Source organism: Gekko japonicus, unplaced genomic scaffold, assembly GCF_001447785.1.
Source record: "Gekko japonicus isolate JY-2015 unplaced genomic scaffold, Gekko_japonicus_V1.1 scaffold1369, whole genome shotgun sequence".
Taxonomy (NCBI): domain Eukaryota; kingdom Metazoa; phylum Chordata; class Lepidosauria; order Squamata; family Gekkonidae; genus Gekko; species Gekko japonicus.
Genome location: NW_015161439.1, coordinates 261,662 through 279,399, shown reverse-complemented (window position 1 = coordinate 279,399; position 17,738 = coordinate 261,662). Strand labels below are relative to the sequence as shown.

The following is a 17,738-nucleotide window of genomic DNA, read 5'->3' as shown; positions in this document are numbered from 1 at the left end:
ACTAGGATCTGGGAGACCCAGGCTTGAATTCCCACTCTGTCAGGGAAGCTTGCTGGGTGACCTCAGGCTAACCAGTTTCAGTCCGTCTCTCTCACCCATCCACACACACCCTAACCTACCTCGGTGTGGTCGGGAGGATGAAATGGAGGAGGGGGAGAATGGTATAAGGTCCTTTGGGTCCCCAATTTGGGAGAAAAGTGTGGTATAAATGAAACGAACAAAGCTTCTGCAAGCAGAGATAATTTGCTCCAGCAACTTTGGTGTCTATGCCTGGGTGGCAAATTCATGTCTAAATGTTTACATAGGTATACAATTGTTGCCATCTACAAGTAGTTTCTTTCTGAATTTTCAACACCCTTAAATTTCCAGCTTTAACATGCACACTGAAAATAGATTCATGTACTTATACATACCTCTGGCATATGAGAACTCAAGGATACAGTTCTGTCATCTGTTCATTGCAGAGCTTCTGTAGACGTCACTGAAATTTATGGGAGTTCTTTGCAGCCCCTCACTCTAGCCACAGTGCCGATTTTAAAGGTTTCATCAGCCTCTTTTAATTGTTCTTGAATTTAAAAATAACCCTTCACATTCTGGTTATTAAAGCTTTGTAGGTGACATTGGACCAAGAGAAATTCACAAGTTTTGCTTTTTTAAAATACTGCTCAGGAATGCATCGTATCACCTACAAACCACTTAATCTACCACAATCACATTTAAGTTTTTTGAGTGTACACACACAGTTTCAGCCAATCAAAGGGATAAGGATTATGTAAGCAGCTTCTGGTTCATGAAGTTATAGTCCTCAATGAACAGTGGTTAAAGTGTCTGACTACGGTCAAGAAGACCCAGGTTCAGATCCACAGTCTGACATGGAAGCTGGGTGACTTTTGGCCAGTCTCTGAGTGTTTAATCACATCTTAAAGAGTTGTTGTGAAGATAAAATAAAGGGGAGAATGATGCTGTAAGCCAGCTTCCATTGAGGTAAAAAGTGGGGTATAAGTACCAAAAAAACACACACAAATACATTGATGTTGCAGAATTAATAGCTTGTGCTTAAGGCTCACTGACCAGCACACAAGTTTTTAAGGGCAGAGGTATAGCAGAGGTGCCTCCACATTTAGAAGTTACATTACCTTCTGAGCGCGGAACACACAAATCTGCCTTATACGGAATCAGACCCTTGGTCCATCAAAGTAAATATTGCGTACTTTGATTGGCAGTGGCTCTCCAGAGTCTCAGGTAAGGGTCTTTCACATCGCCTCACACTTGATCCTTTTAACTGGAAGTGACACGGATTGAATCTGGGACCTCCTGCATGCAACTTTACTGCTCATACCACTGAGCTATGGTCCCTCTCCCTTATGTTGGTGTTGCTGACAAATATTCTCTTTCAAATGTCTACACGCCTGAAGTGTAAATATATGAAGGGAAAAATATTATATGGGGTTAAAAAGAAGACATGGAAACTTACGTCAAACGAGACTGAGGCAATACTGGTTAGCAAGACTGTGGCCCTGAAGAGAGATGTGTTGCCTACTCTTGTTTGACTCAGTGGTACCCAAACAGCAGGTTGGGACAGTGGCAACAAGTGCCTTCCTTCAGTTCCACCCAGTTCAGAAGTTGGCTCCCTTCTTGGACCTAGATACCGTAGTCCCACCGATCAACGCAACAATACACTCAACTCTGGATTACTAGGATAGACTATATAACACTACCCTGAAGATAAGCGCAAGATGTGGTAGCTTGCTTGCAAGCGGGCTGTTACCCATACACAGGGCCCATTTAGAAATTGTTACATTTGCTGCCAGTAGGTTTCCGAGTTCAATTTGATGAGCTTTTATTTATTTATTTATTTATATTTGAATTTATATCCTGCCCTACCCTGAAGGCTCAGGGCGGCTAACAAGGGCACCACGTGCCGAGGCTAAAACAGTAAACACATACTTTAAAAACAATAAATTACAATAAAATACAATAACAAATTTACAAGCAGAATTAGACAAGATGGTTAGATCTTAACTTCCAGCACTACTTCCTAAGATCTTATCATCTAAGCCGTGCCCAGGTGCCTCGCTCCCCCCTTGGGGAGCCAGGCAATCATGATGTTAATACGCCAGAGCATAGGGGGCAAAGGTGGACTAGTGGTGGCGGCGGCTCCTACTCAAAGGCCTGGCGGAAGAGCTCCGTCTTGCAGGCCCTGCGGAACTGAGAGAGGTCCCGCAGGGCCCGGATCTCTTCCGGGAGCTCCTTCCACCTTTTAAAGCTGTTTGTGTTCCTGTGCATGTATGTGCCATCAAGTCACAAAACCACTTATTCTGACCCCAGAAGCAGAGGTTGTTTGCCATCACCTTCTTCTCCAGAGTCCTCCCAGGTGGTTCCCCATTCAAATATTGACCCTGCTTATCTTCAAGATCTGATGAGCTGTGGCCAGGCCACATCATACCATTCCACATTCTACCTGTGATCCTAGGGCCCACATATTGCAGAGACATCTCTCCCCAGTTTTAACCTTTGTGACAACTTCCTTCCTCAGACAAAGGTCCATTAGTTGTCCCCTCAATGGCAGGTCAGCCGCTGCTAGGAAGCGTTCTCAATGGCTGCTTCTAATGTGTGGCACCGTCTTTCTGAGGATGTCAGGAAGCTACACCACTTTAAGATTATCCACAGTGGAATTATTCACGAGGGTTTCTGATACAGACACCTAAATATGTCCAAGATTTTGCATAGCTATAATTAACTGGTACAGTTTCCAATTATTTGTTTTCATTCGTTTGTATTGCCACTGTAACCTGCCTTGAGTCCAGTGGGGGGGAAAAGGTGGGTTAAGAACGTTCTGAACAAAAAATATGAAGCTCAGTATGAGAGACTTTTTACCGTCAAGTCAAACTCCCAGAAAACCTCAAAAATGCTAATAATACATTTATACGATCACATAATATTATCATATTGAATCTACTTGTGGAATAGAATTACACAGGCGTTTCACTCAAATGTTTCAATTAAAATGAATTTCTGTAGTTTTTAACACATAAATTATATTCTTAGGTACATATGTTTTCTTTTAAAAGAAGGAGCAAGACATGCTTCAAAACAATATTTTTAATAGACACAATAAAATGCTCCATTCATTTATGCTTGAAGACCCTCCTACATACTTAAAAATATCTCCATTGCATACGTAGTCACTACATACATAATCTAGCCCTCAGGTCCATTCACAAAAAGCAGTTCTGTATTTACATTCTGAAGGAATGGTATAATACATAATTAAACTTACTATGGGTAACAGACTACTAATTTCCATCTGCAAAGTAAAAAATGTATATTAAAAAGTTGACATTTGCACTACAAAGGGACAGACTGCACATATACAGCAAAAGGAAATGCACCCGCTGGTTCAAACAGCATTCTAGCTCCCACATAATCATGTATGTATCTGCACACCCATTGTCCATGGTATACCCATACAGAACCTTAAGCCATTTAGACTATCTGCTTCATGTTTCAAGAGACTTTGGAGAGCCATTCCTTTCGCTAGAGTTCATTCCGACAGCACAGCGTTCACATAAAATGGGCAAAGTCACTATCTTTGGACCACCTAAGCAAAAACAGAGTTTTCCCAACTCTGTAAACTGGTAACTTAAGCTACATGAAATGCAGAGCCAGGTAAGCCTTAATTAGGTATGTTCAGAGTCCTGCTCCAAGAGCTAAGAAAAGCAGGAGACTTAAATAACCAACTAGCGGCCTATAGAAAGTGTCCAATCAAGAATGATCAGCCATTTCACAGCAGCTTTTAATTTAAGGATGTCTGTACTGTAAACTAAGATACCACTGCATCTCTCATATTCTGGATTTAAAGACAATTTCCCCAACATTTAATTCCTTTCCTCAAAATGAAGCGAATCTAGAAAACATCACAACCAAAACAGCTACCTGTAGGCTATGAAAAAAAACCTTATGTTTTTAATTAAAGATAAAACTGTTTTGATGTCAGGGAATCATCAATAAATTCCATGTCCTGAAATAGCTTCCTACTGTGCTGCTTTTTATTCCTCTAAGAATTCAGAGATGTGTTTATTCTTCAGGAAGTTTGAGATTTCAAGATTAGCAAAGACAATGAATATTTCATCAAAGCGTACCTGAAACTGAGGTAGTCAAGTTCTACTCAGTTATTTGTTCTATTGTGGGAAATGTTTATTCATCTGCACAGACAGACACATAAGTCATGTAACGACCTACCTAATGTATATTAAGAATAAGCTGCCGTACTTTGTGAATATACGCATCTATCATCTTCTAAACTGGTCCTTCGACCAGCAGCCCCCAGAATCCAGACAGTCATTTTAAAAACTGTTGGGGGGGGGGGAGCGGGCAGAGACGCCATCTCTGAGATAACACTGGTAGGTCCCATTTCTTGCCACAATACGATCATGTAATCGTTCAGTAACTTTAAAAGGGGTACTGTATGACCGTACCCGGTCTTCCAGAATTTCTCATACTAATGCAGAAGAACGAGCATCTAAATGTAAACATAGGATTTCTTTATGCACAGAAGTCAAAGTCAGTTCTCACATTTCAGGCTTATCAACAGCTAGCATGTTCCCAGGCATAACTAGAATTTCAGAGTAACACAATTACATTTTCACTTAAACATCTACATACAAGAGCTCTGGAGGGTAAAACATACGAATGCTCTCTGAATACAGTGCACTGCAGTCACCAACATAATATAGTATGACTGGCAAGACCATTTCAAGCCATTTCTCCAGTTCACTAAATTTTCAGACAGATTTCACTAATGTCCAACAGAAGAGGAATTATGGCTTAACTCAAGTTTTACAACACAAATTCATACATCAACACAGGTATGAATGCTTATATAAAAGTTAACCATAACATTGACACAGTGCAATTGTTTTACTTCAAGACAAATAACAAGAAAAGAATATTCAAGTATAAAAGCATCTTGTAAGGACGCTAGTTAAATTCCATTATTGCACAAATACCTTTTTCATCTGTAGCTCCTAATATTCTCAGATTATTTGATTTCACAGAACTGTTTCATGCCAATTATTAAGATGTACATCTGTTCAAATTTCCAGAGTGTTTATGTTTAAAGCATTTCTTAACTTTCATATTTTATTGCTATTTCTATTTCGTCCACTCCCCCCACCCCTTATTTAAGGCTAAGCAGGGCTTGTACAACAGAAGTAGGGCAATTATGTAGTGCATATTTACGTAATATACCCAGGGAGGAGATCTGCTCAACACTATCACATTCTTAACCTTCTCATGCTGCAGACAGGCAACAGTTTACTGCCTGTGGCTGATTTGCAGAAACCCTCATCCTAAAAGCATAGATAACTTTAAGGGGGGGAAATCTAATAGGCACAATAACTGGATTCCACTCTCATGAAAAAAGTTTCCAATTTCATTTAAAGGCTCTAACCCCAATACTGACCAGTCTACTGTCATTGTACACATTATGAAAGAGAGGACAAAACTAAAGCATTTAGATTTTTTTAAAACAAAAACAGCTTTTTAGGAGCACTCGCGGCCTACAGAATCTTAGTCACCATCCATGAATCAGAATGATCAGTAGCACCAGGCGCCACTTCTTCTAGCCTAAGATGAGACTTACTTGTATCAGCTTTAAGAAAGTATCATCACCACTACTAGAGTCCCTGAGGGTCTTGGGGAACAGGTTATTGTACAGGTCGTTCACATCCGGGTCTATGGATAGTCCAACAGCTTCTTGGTGGTATAGCTATTAACCTGTGTGGTTAAAAAAATTTAAGTCTGCCTATACCCAGCATAGGAGCTGCGGTGGCTCAAGTGGTTAAGACACTGAACTGCAGGCTGTGGAAGGTCGGTAGTTCAGCAGTTCGAGACCCTGGTGCCGCATGATGGGGTGAGCTCCCGTCTCTAGTTCCAGCTCCTGCCAACCTAGCAGTTCGAAAGCAAGAAATTGCAAGTAGATCAATAGGTACCACTTCGGTGGGAAGGTAACAGCGTTCCGTGCGCCTTGGTGTTTAGGCATGCCGGCCACATGACCACGGAAACGTCTTCGGACAGCGCTGGCTCTTCGGCTTTGAAACGGAGATGAGCACCGCAACCCTAGAGTCGGACTCGACTGGCTTTCGAGCAAGGGAACCTTTACCTTTTTTATACCCAGCATAATCATTGAAGTGAGAGGTTCTTTTGTTCATGAATGACCAAACTAGGTTACTTGGCAATAGCAGTCATCATTTTGGCCCAGCAGTATCAATATGGTGTTCCAGATTTATAGTTCTTGTCAATATGAAATGTTTCCCATCACTACATTATGTTGTCTCCAATCACAAGACTGTCATTTCACTCTGTTTGGCCAATCCACCCAAGGGATAGGAGATCATCAGGATCCTATAGCCTTACCAATATTTGGGGATGGGCTGAATGGAAAGAATAAAAGGCCAGTATTGTGAAGTGAACATTCATTTAACAAGGGCTCTCCATTTCTTCAAGGTATCTCGTAACAAACATTTACAGCCCAATTTTAAACATGCCTACTCTGAAATAAGTTCAGTGGAAGTCATGTCCTAGCGAGCATGCTTGGGGTTGCAGTTTCAGTGCATCAAGAGTTACAACACAAGAGTCAAAACTTAAGCGTTCTTTACTAAGTGACATGGGAAAAATATTTCCATTACTCAGAAATATCAAAAGTGCATGGTGTGTAGCTGTCGAAAAGTTCACTGATATTCTGAGCAGCAGAGATTCCAGAGACAAAATAGCCTCAAATCACCGTAGCATAATTACAACCGTAGTTCAGTTCTTTTTGGATAGAACTGCGAGACTCCATAAACTCTTATGAATCTTAGCAATCATGGCAACTGATTTTTACATGGCTTTTGACTAAAAGCAACTCTGAGGTATATCTCTGTCTAAGGATTCTACGAAGATCCTGCTAAAGTCTCAGAGGATTCGATGTAAAGAATGTTCCAAAACCAGTGGCAGCAGAAAGGCAATTCACCTGGTAAATTTGTTTCCCCAAATTAGTTAGCAGTGAGAAAATAAAACTTTAAATTATGCCTGGCACTTGAGATGACACTTTAAAACTTTGCCTCTTTCTTAGCCGAGAGGCTGTTGACCAGCACACCCCAGCTGCACTACTTGCCATGAGGTAGATGGAGAGGAGATCTCTCTTCTAGACCGCAGCCTTTGAGATATGCTGCGCTGTTGCAGTGCATTCTAGGAATGCAACGTGACTGTACGGCAACTTGGGAGCACAGGTTAACTCCACGCACACAGAAGAAACCCTGCCAGGAGTGGAAGTAAGTTTGCCATCAATAGCCATAGGGTTACTACCAGGCTGGGAGAACAGGAGCACAGATCTAAAATAAAATATAAAAAAAAACCATGAAGAAAGTCAAAACATTTTAGTACTTTTATAGATGCTGTTCACATAAGAACCCAAGAACTTAACTGGAGCCATACTACAAATGACCCATGTAGTTAAACATCCAACTTCACATAAGAGTCAACCAGATGCCTTCACAAGACCTGCAAGCAGGTGGGGTATCGTTTGAGGGAAAGAAGAGGCAAATGAGATGCTAATTTTCTCTGAAGTTTGACTTTTGATTCTTATTATTTAGCCGTTCTTGTGCATGGTTCTTTACTGAGTCAGAATACCTGGACTTGAATTATTTAAGCAATGTTAACGATCACCTACAATGTAACAAATTACTCTTTTATTTTATTCAAAGCTATTTTATTGTAAGCATTATATGACCCCCCACCTCTTGGGTTTTTAGTGGTTTATCTTTACTTTCTCCCGTAGTTTATAGTTTCCCCTTCCCTATTTTTCTTGTAGGTTTTAGAAAAAAAAAATGAAGAGAAAAAAAGACCTACAAGCAAGGCATGCAAGCCCAAGTTTCCCTCTTCTGGCCCCCCCCCCCCCCCTACATAGGTCCCCCCCATATTTAGAGGGTTACTGCTTTGGGACTAGGTTTAGGGACTCTTCCAAAAATACCAGTTCACCACATTAGAGATGGGAAAGTAGAACTGTTGGGCTACATGATAAATCTAACCTTCTGGGCTCTCATTTCGACATCTCTGCTTTTGTGGCATGAATTAATTTTCACATCTGTATTTTTAGGGACCATATATTTTGTAGGGACCGTATTTTGCCAGGCTTAAAATAATTACTGCCAGTTGTCCCGTGAGCTCAATTCAGAGTGCTGGCTCTTACCTTTAAACCCTAAATCAGGGGGTGTCGAACATAAGGCCCAGGGGGCGGAACCGGCCCGCCCAGGGCTCTTATGTGGCCTGCAAGCAGCTCGTGCAAGGGAGGGAACAGAAGACTGCTTGGGGGGAGTGGGGGGAGCCTCTCCGATTGTGGCTTCAGCATGGCAGAACAACCTCGCCTGCAGCAGCGGTCAAGCAGCATGGGAGCGTCTGCCCAGTGGTGCACCGCTGGCTCTCCAGTCTGCACATGTGGGTTTTCCTTTGCAATGGGGCCTTGCAGTGAGGATACATGAACTCGGAGCCTACCAGCTGCTGTCCTTTATACAGTGTATATCTCTGGTACTTGACATTGTATTTATGGCACACATAGTCTGGCCCGACACAGTGAAATTTATGTCAGATCAAATCCTCGTTGCAAATAGGGTTGCCAAACCCTCCGGTTTGCCAGTGATCCAACCCTCGTTGCAAATGAGTCTGACACCCCTGCCCTACATGGTCCAAGGGAGTGCCCATTCATTAAGCAACTTACTGAAGGGCCTGCTCTATATTCCTCAATCTTTTCAACTAAGGTAGGTGGCCCCTAGAGGCAGGGCCAGGTTATGACACCTCAGCTGCAGAACTTCCATGTAAGTCTTCACTTGGCACAGAGATGGTTGAATTTTCTGTACTAGATGACATTTTTGCTTAACAAGGTCATTTGGATGATGTTTCTTTCACCCAACATCATCACTGGTCTGCTAATTTATTTTTTGCAGCTGCTGTTGTCCTGCTTTTGACATTTTAATGTGAATTTTAGTATGTGAATAAAGTTCTGTACTGCATGTAATTTTAAATGTTTTGCTTTTAGTTTTTTAAATCATAGTAATTTGCTACTTACAAACCACTTCAATAGTTGACTGGACTGAGTATGGGGCATTTAATCAATAAATGGTGAAAGAACATTAGAGCTACACAAAGCCCAATTAGGTTCTGGATCTAATTAACCAAAGCCCATATAATTGCAGCTACATAAAAGCTAGATTCAACCTGTAGAAGTATGGAAGCTTTCAATTTTGTTTAGCAATATTTTACGGATTATTCTGATTTTGCTTACCAATAGGTGCAATTCTTGATAAGTTAACAACGGGAGAAGGGTCTTTCTCAGGCGGACAGAAGTCACAGAAGTCTGTACAAGCTGGGCAAATCAGATTTCCAATGTGTGCCCATCCATTCATCTGAATATTCACAGTCAGCACTTGACCTGAACGACTGCATACGTATGCTACGTCCTTAACCCAAACAGTCAGCCCTTGGGGAGAACAAGAAACCTTAAAAAAAAAAAATCAGACTCATAATGCTTATGAAGTAGACCATACACAGATGTAATCAGGTTGTTAAAGAACAACAAACAATCCCATCTCTGTGACACTTGAGTTGGACAAAAAGGAAATCAAGCAAGATGGAAGATAATCTGATTGCTGAAATCCCTTATCTTTGCCAAAAGACTCATGGGGGATTAACTCCCCACTTCAAATCCAAGGATCATGGACATGTGCTACCCTCATGCTGTTGGAAAATAGCAATTAGTACAGCTAATAAGCAGCCTTTTATGCACTTCTGAATAGGCATGTGTGAGGCAAAGCACCCTAATTTCACCAAGAGTTAACGCAAATAACAGTACGTCTGCTTCAGCTTGCAGGTGTTCCTAATTTAGGGATGTGCATTCCAAACTCGCAGGGTAGTTGCTGGGCCTCTCCCCAAGATACCCACCAAGCAATAGCCCATAGGATAGAATGGGGCCGAAATTGACATTCAGCTGGCCGAATGACTCCCGAATCAGCTTGCACTGCTGAAATTGACATGCAGGAGTCTTTCTGCCAGCCAAAATTGATTCTGCCGGATTCGGCCGAATCCGAATCAGGCCGATTTTTATTTTTTTTGCACACCCCTATTCTAATTGGACTTTCTCTTAGACACTGTCTCTATCTCTTTCAAGGCCAGATTTTAGAATGCAGTAATTGGCTAAATGTAAAAACCTGTGCTCAGTTCAATAACTAGATGGGAGCGGGGAGCCAGGAGCAAGTTGCATCATCTTTTGGAGGGCTCCAGAAAACAAGCGCCCTGATTGGATTCCAAAGACCGTCCAATGCCAGAGGGCAAGAAACTTCAGGGACCCACTGCTTGCTAGTTTGTGAGGCAGTGGCTCAGAGGGACCCAGGCTCGGGTTCCTTGACAGCACCTTAATATTCTCAGCATTTCGACGTATATTTCACCAACAGAAGTATATAGCTGTCTTGGATTCAAATAACAAAAACTGCACAACAGAATACACTGAGGTTGTTTTAAGTGATATATAGGAATGACAACATTTCACAGCTTTTCATGATAATATTTAGGTTTAACAATACCAAAATTCTGTTTTACCATAGATGGTCAGAAGATACATTCCCAAAATGCTGAGAGTTACTCATGATACATGGCAAATAGGAAAAGCACTGGATCTTTCCCAAATTGCTTCCCCAAACTTAAACAGAAGATAAACAATTCTTTCTGCTATTTGTCAACCTTTTTGGCTATCATAGCAAATCACCCATAAGATGGTTACAAAATGGAATATCCGACTAGCTCCCAAGGGCATCTTAGCAGCAAACTTCCACTACCAGTATACATAAACAGATTAGGAGAGGGACATATCTGTTCAATTTATTAGCCAGTTAATAGTCTGACCCTTTCATACAGCAACATGGGTAGTGCAGTCCAACGCAGACCTCAATGTATATAACTCTGTTTAGGATTATACTGTAAAACTCCTAAATAGTAAATGATAAATATTAGAATTCAAACACACTAAAAGGATGTCAAAAGCAAATTTGATGAAGGCACTGCTTAAATTACTTTATCTTTCTGGCAAACATACATTTTAAGTGGAAATAGACATCTGCTGATTTTACGCTTATGTGGACAGTATCTCTGAAGAAGCACATATCTTGCACCAACACAGTACAACCTGCCAAACTTTACACAAGTCAGTATATCCCATGCAAGTGAATAATTCACGACACTGGAACTGAAATCCAAAAGTAACAGCCAATTTAATTCAGCACTAAATAGGAATGATAACTCGCTTGTCGTTTGCTATCCAGAACTGCAAATTACTACTAGGCTCTCAAGAGGGGGGGAAAGTACTATGTAAATGGTATCCTGAATTGGCATTTGGGGAAAGGAAAGCACAGAAAAGATTGACATATGTTAAATTTTTGGGGTAGCTTGATACATGAGATCTGTTTGTTGCCAATTGCTTATTTGACAGTTCTTCATTGCTTTTTTTCCACCAGGGGAATGGAATCCTCTAGTCATGCCTTAAAAAGGTAAAGGTTCCCTTGCTCGAAAGCCAATCGAATCAGACTCTAGGGTTGCGGTGCTCATCTCCGTTTCAAAGCCGAAGAGCCAGCACTGTCCGAAGACATTTCCGTGGTCATGTGGCCGGCATGACTAAATACCAAGGCGCACGGAACGCTGTTACCTTCCAACTGAAGTGGTACCTATTTATCTACTTGCAATTTCTTGCTTTCGAACTGCTAGGTTGGCAGGAGCTGGAACTAGAGACGGGAGCTCACTCTGTCATGCGGCACACTCGGGTCTCGAACTGCTGAACTACCAACCTTCCACAGCCTTACCATTTAGTAATTACAATAGTCCACGAACATAGCACAAAGGAACACATTAGATAGTTAATCCTGAACCATTTTCATATGATGCAAACTTGCAGACTTAATATGTCCTGCAGTTACCTGATAGCATCCACTACCCCAATCAGGGTAACTAAGTTTCTTTCTGCACTGTTCCATAACAAATGCTGACTTCTGAATAAGACACACGGAATCTGGTCCATACTTCTCTGCTCCATAGTTTTTGAAAGGGTCTAAAAAACATATATACAAATGTCTTCTGAGTTTATTTTAACAGCAAATTCATAAGAAGTTAAAGCAAATATTAACTCAAAATCACAACCAAAGTCAAAGGAAAATGGCTTTTAAAATGGCTTTGTCAATGTTACTCTGTGGCACTTAGTATGATTTGTCGCTGGCATACTTTCTGAGCAAGATCAATATGGAGGGAATCATTTTATGATTACAGCAATTATACACACACACACACACACTGGGCTCTTCTTGTAGCAGGAACTCCTTTGCATATTAAGGAGACACACCCCTAATGTAGCCAATCATCCAAGAGCTTACAGAGCTCTTCTTACAGGGGCAGTGAAAGGTGAAGATGCAGGGGTTGAAGAAGAAAAAGAGGAAATAATGTGGGGAGTGGGATACAGGGGAAAGTGAGGTGTCCTCCAAGTCCTTGCGGGTTCTCTATTGTGGAGGAGAGGAGGAGGAGCAGATTGGATTTATACCCCGCCCTTCACAACCGAAAGGTGTCTCAGAGCGGCTTACAAACTGCTTTCCCTTCCCCTCCCCACAACAGACACCCTGTGAGGTAGGTGGGTCTGAGAGAGCTCTTGACAGAAACGGCTCTTTTTCAAGAACAGCTCTTATCAGAACTACGGCTTGCCCAAGGCCATCCAGCAGGTGCAAGTGGAGGAGTGGGGAATCAAACCTGGTTCTCCCAGATTAGAGTCCGCGCACTTAACCACTACACCAAACTGGCTCTCTATTGTGCAACTGAACAGAGAGAACTTTGCCATAATGAAAATACAGATTTCCAAATGTCACCTGCTATTCTCTTGTTCATATACCTCCCCAACCCCAACATATATCTCTCTCAAAATAAATCTACCCTAAATGGCTAATATTTCTGGAAGGAGGGGTATGGAAAAATACTACCAAAAATAAAGCAAACACAAAAGTGTTTTTTTCAAAAAACAGTGCGTTTTCAGCACCTTTCTAGAACTCCTCAAAGGGAGATCCATACACAAAATCAACTGACCTGGTTGGTTTTCAAATATTCTGCAATCGGAACTGCGCTGAAATTCACCACTCAAATGCCAACTGAATTCTTGGCTGAAAGGACAGTAGTCAGCAATTTCTACTGAACCCCCAAAATAAGGCAACTCTTCTGGCATTACTCCATCCAGGCTGTCAAAGTACTACAAAAAGAAAAGGGGGGGGGGAGAGAACAGAAGTGATTTTCATGGCAAGAGCAGCGCTAGCCTATCATGACTGACTGCCAGTATTAGTAGGAAAACATAACCGTCAATACAACTTCCTGGAACCAGGGATAACCAGAGCACGCAGCTACATTATTGTAGCCATTTTAGCACCAACAGGATTGCTCGATGCTGTGTGGGAAAACAGACACAACATTGAATGTGTGCGAACAAGGTTGTGCCGACGTGACTTGAAACAGCATGCTGCGCTTGGCCAGTGAGTTGGATCCTTCCCAGTACTTGGGCCATCAGTTTTTAATTTCAAGCAGAGCTATTTTGGGGCAGGAACGCACAGGAACAGAGTTCCGGCTGGCTCCCAAGTTGGCCACGCCCAGCAGGAACTCATTAGCATAATAGGCCACACCCAACAGCAGAAACTCATTCGGATTGGCTACAATTAGGGGTGTGTGGCTTAACATGCAAAAGGCCCTGGGTTTTGACAACAAACAAGGTAAAGAGAATAAGAAGCAAAAGGTGGGTGTGGCTGGATGACCACACATCTGGTAACATGGGGTGTTGCCTAATATGCAAATGAGCTGTGCTGTCAGGGGTGTGGCCTAATATGCTAATGAGATCCTGCTGGGCCCTGATTTCAAGTATCATAAGTGTAGAGCTAAATCTATACGTGGGAATCCTATAATGGGTAGAATGTCTTTATGATGCTGCACACGACTGTTTTCAGTCCGCCTACACTATGCCCCTTCTTTTCCCATTTCCGTGCAATGCAAAAGTTGAAGTGAATCTATCTGATGACGTGGCACCGGAGAGAGGGTAAGCAATACACTTTGTTTCATGAAGCTTATCCCTTATACCTGATATTCTTGAGGCAGCTCCTGCGGGAACTTCTGTAAGTTGCACACTGCTACCGCCCTTTTGTCCTGCCTGCAGGTTAGCTGCAATGGATTACTCCGCAGTGTGTCACAATATGGGGCCACCTCTTCTTTCCTTTAAATTAAACACGCAACTGTTAAAAGCAACTATACATCAACAGCCTCCCCCCCCCCAAAAAAACCCCCACCACTAGCCATCCAAACACAGATTGGGGCAATTAAGTACCATTAGCTAGAGGTATAACCATGTATCCTCAGGAACTGCATTCTTACTTTTTCCGCTTTTGGTCAATCCAAAACTTACAACTCTTCATCACGAAGTCACAGCCTTTACCTTGGCCCCAGTCTAGTTTTTCTGCCATGCTGTAGTTGGCTTTATACCAGCTGCAAAGATACGTTGAAATTGAAACATTATTTGAGCTTGCACTCCTGAGTGGTAGACAAGAGATTCTTTCAAAGATCTTAACTGGCATGCATTAAATGCCTTAAGGAAACAATATATTCTACATGTTAAACATCTTGTAACTTTATAGGCAGATATTAAAACTGTAGCACACATGAGTATTCCTACATCAGGGGAATATAAGGTTCCAAGGCTCAGTCCCCCCACCCCCGTTGCTTTTGAATTATATCTTATTTATGCTATTTTTGGCAACTTAAAAAACAAAACACCACCAACACAACCTCCCCTCCTTTCACTGAAAGTATAAGCGATTCAGATGTGGATGTGTCTTTGGTAGTAAACTCCCCAACCACCACCACCACCACCACCACCACCACCAAAATGGCTCAGGTCTATCCAAGGCCATGTTTGCAGCCCTGACTGTAGCTCTACCCCTAGTTTCTTTCATTCTGTATCAGCACAGTAGCAGTGAAAAGCCTTGCTGTTTGGGGTAATTATGTAGTACCTGCCACTGCTTGTTCTGGTGACTGTTTAGCGCTCAACCGCACAACAGATAGAACATGCTGAGGTTAAAAGCAGGAAAAAGAAACTTTGGTTTCAGATTGCCGTGCTAGAACTCAACACATACCCCAGTCAAGGCACAGGGTGCAGGGCTATTTTTGGGCAGGAACGCACAGGAACGGAGTTCCAGCTGGCTCCTGAGTTGGCCACGCCCAGCAGGAACTCATTAGCATAAGAGGCCACACCCAACAGCAGAAACTCATTAGGATTGGCTACATTAGGGGTGTGTGGCCTAACATGCAAAGACGTTCCTACTACAAAAAAAGCCCAGAGTTTTGACAACAAAGTAAACAGAATAAGCAGCAAAAGGTGGGTGTGGCTGGATAACCACACTTCTGGTAACATGGGGGTGTGTGGTCTAAAATGCCAATGAGCTGTGCGATCGGGGGTGTGGCCTAATATGCTATAATGAGTTCCTGCTGGGCTTTTTCTACAAAAAAAGCCCTGACAGGGTATAAGATCCAAATCAGATGAACACGTGAAGCTGTCTTATACCAAACCAGAACACTGGTCCACCAAGGTCAGTACTGTTTACTCAGACTGGCAGCAGCAGCTCTCCAGGTCTCAGGCAGAGGTCTTCATCTACTACCTGATCCTTTGAACTGGAGATTCCAGGAACTGAATCTTGGATCTTCTGCATGCCAAAATGAAATGATAAAAATGCTGTGAATGTATGTTCCAGCAGTTTTCTTTAAAGAGAAGGCATGCATAGGTCTGATTCAGATAATGGCCCTGGAACAAAAGAAGTGAGAATTAAGCCTCTTCCCCTATTGTCATTTTCCTGCTCTGAAAAGGTCCTGTGGAGCTGCTGTTTGTCCAGGTGGGGCAAACATACAGGGACCCATATCAGTACCTGAATACTTCTCTGTAATGGGGCAAGTAGCTGCCCTGTGGGGCTGTTTGCTACATATTGGGAAAACATCAAAGGGAGGGGGAAAGGTCACGGCCTCTGTTACCCAAAGAGGCAATCTCCTAATTAGTTGGGGGGAATTAGCTTTAAGGAGACAGAGCAAGAGGGGGTAACTGGGATTCACCTATGTTTACAGTGATTTTTCCCTTAAGAGAACTCTTGAAATAAACCAGGCAGATGTTCAACCGGAAAAGCTTTTTAATAAAGAGAATGAATATAACAAAATGCACAAAATAAACACACGTACAAGAGCTAAGTAGGAGAAACTCAGGGAGGAGAGGGAGAAGTGATTTTAGGGACGCCGATAATTATCACTCTCGAAGAAAAACGTCCGCAGAAGCAGCAAAACGACCAGCGTTTTGTGGAGAAAAGAAACCCAACAAAGTGGCGGTGTGCAAGAGGATCCAAATCACACACACACTGCACCAGTGGTAGGGTGCTCCTGATATAGCGGCACACTGGGGCAAGCTGACATATTTGCCCAAAAAACAGTAACTTGATGGAGAGGCTTGATGACCATACAAGTACTGGATAAGAAAGCTAATGGGTTTGGTGAATAGAATTGATTCAGTGGAGCTTAATTAAGGTAAGTGGATGCAGAAGAAGTAAGGTTGGACTTGAGGGGATTAGTCCAAAGGTGAGTTAGCAGATCTTGGGAGACCCATTATCCCATAGTTATGCATCTCTCCAGGTTGTGGAGGGGACAGTAAACAGTCACCTGCTCTTACACTTCCAAAACACTTGCCCTGGCTTGTTTCTGGCATCCAGTTTGTTTCATTTTGGTCCAGGCAGTGTCCTGTAGATATGATTTTGGGGGTGATATATTAAGAAGGGTGTTTCTGCCTCTCTAAGCGATAAACGGCCCCTCTGCGAGAGGAGGGGTCTGACTGCTTACAATTTCCCCCAATGAAGGAAATAGGTCTTAGGCATATGACTTTGTTAACTTAAATGGAGAGGAAAATAGGATGGGGCACCCAGGAAAAGCGAGAAAAGAGGAGAAGGGGACAAGGAGGACAGGGAAGGAGTAAGATGAAGAGGGTCATCAACTAAAAAACGTGTTCGGGCAAAAACTAAAATGAGCCAGATCAAAAACCAAAGATCTTTTTCTTTCCTGAATCTAAGATGCTTTTCTGCGAACTGGGGTCAATGGAAAGAGAAGGCTTCCCTATCTACATGATCAAATTAAATACAAACGAAATGCAAATAATAAAACAACCAAATGGTGAAGCAATAGATAAATGAATCAAATCAAGCCATTTGACTCAATCATGAGGCAAAGGAATTAACTAAATGATAAAGCAAATGATTGGAACAAGTAAAACATTGACTTAAAGGAAGGGTTCAACGTAACTAAAACAACAAATCCGTAAACGTTATGCATACGAAAATCATACGCAAACATAAATATATAAACAGACAATTTGTGTGAAAGAGGTTTTGACAATAATAATAATAATGCTTTTGATTTATTAATCGCTTTCCCCACAAGTGGGCTCAAAGTGATTTACAGTTACTCTTTAGACAGGGGACTAACAATGTTTTTCATAGGGGATAGGGAAGACAACATATAATTCATTTAAGTTGCACACGCCGTACTGCCCGGTGGAAACGTTTCTGGCTTGACTCAGTCATGTTCCAACAGCTGCATCGCCACACTGCCACCGCCTGGCC

General features: G+C 42.2%; 1 protein-coding gene across 1 annotated transcript in view; it reads right to left on the bottom strand.

The window, feature by feature from the left end:
* Nucleotides 1-6,799: 6,799 nt before the first annotated feature.
* LMLN (leishmanolysin-like (metallopeptidase M8 family)) overlaps nt 6,800-17,738 on the bottom strand; it is a 45,560-nt gene continuing 34,621 nt past the window's right edge. Inside the window, exons 12-17 of the mRNA XM_015429006.1 lie at nt 14,467-14,577; nt 14,176-14,308; nt 13,144-13,303; nt 11,997-12,127; nt 9,320-9,533; nt 6,800-7,373 (exon numbers count right to left, since the gene is read on the bottom strand). Coding sequence (XP_015284492.1) covers nt 7,273-7,373; nt 9,320-9,533; nt 11,997-12,127; nt 13,144-13,303; nt 14,176-14,308; nt 14,467-14,577 — 850 coding nt within the window. The 3' untranslated portion in view covers nt 6,800-7,272. The remainder of the gene's footprint in view (nt 7,374-9,319; nt 9,534-11,996; nt 12,128-13,143; nt 13,304-14,175; nt 14,309-14,466; nt 14,578-17,738) is intronic.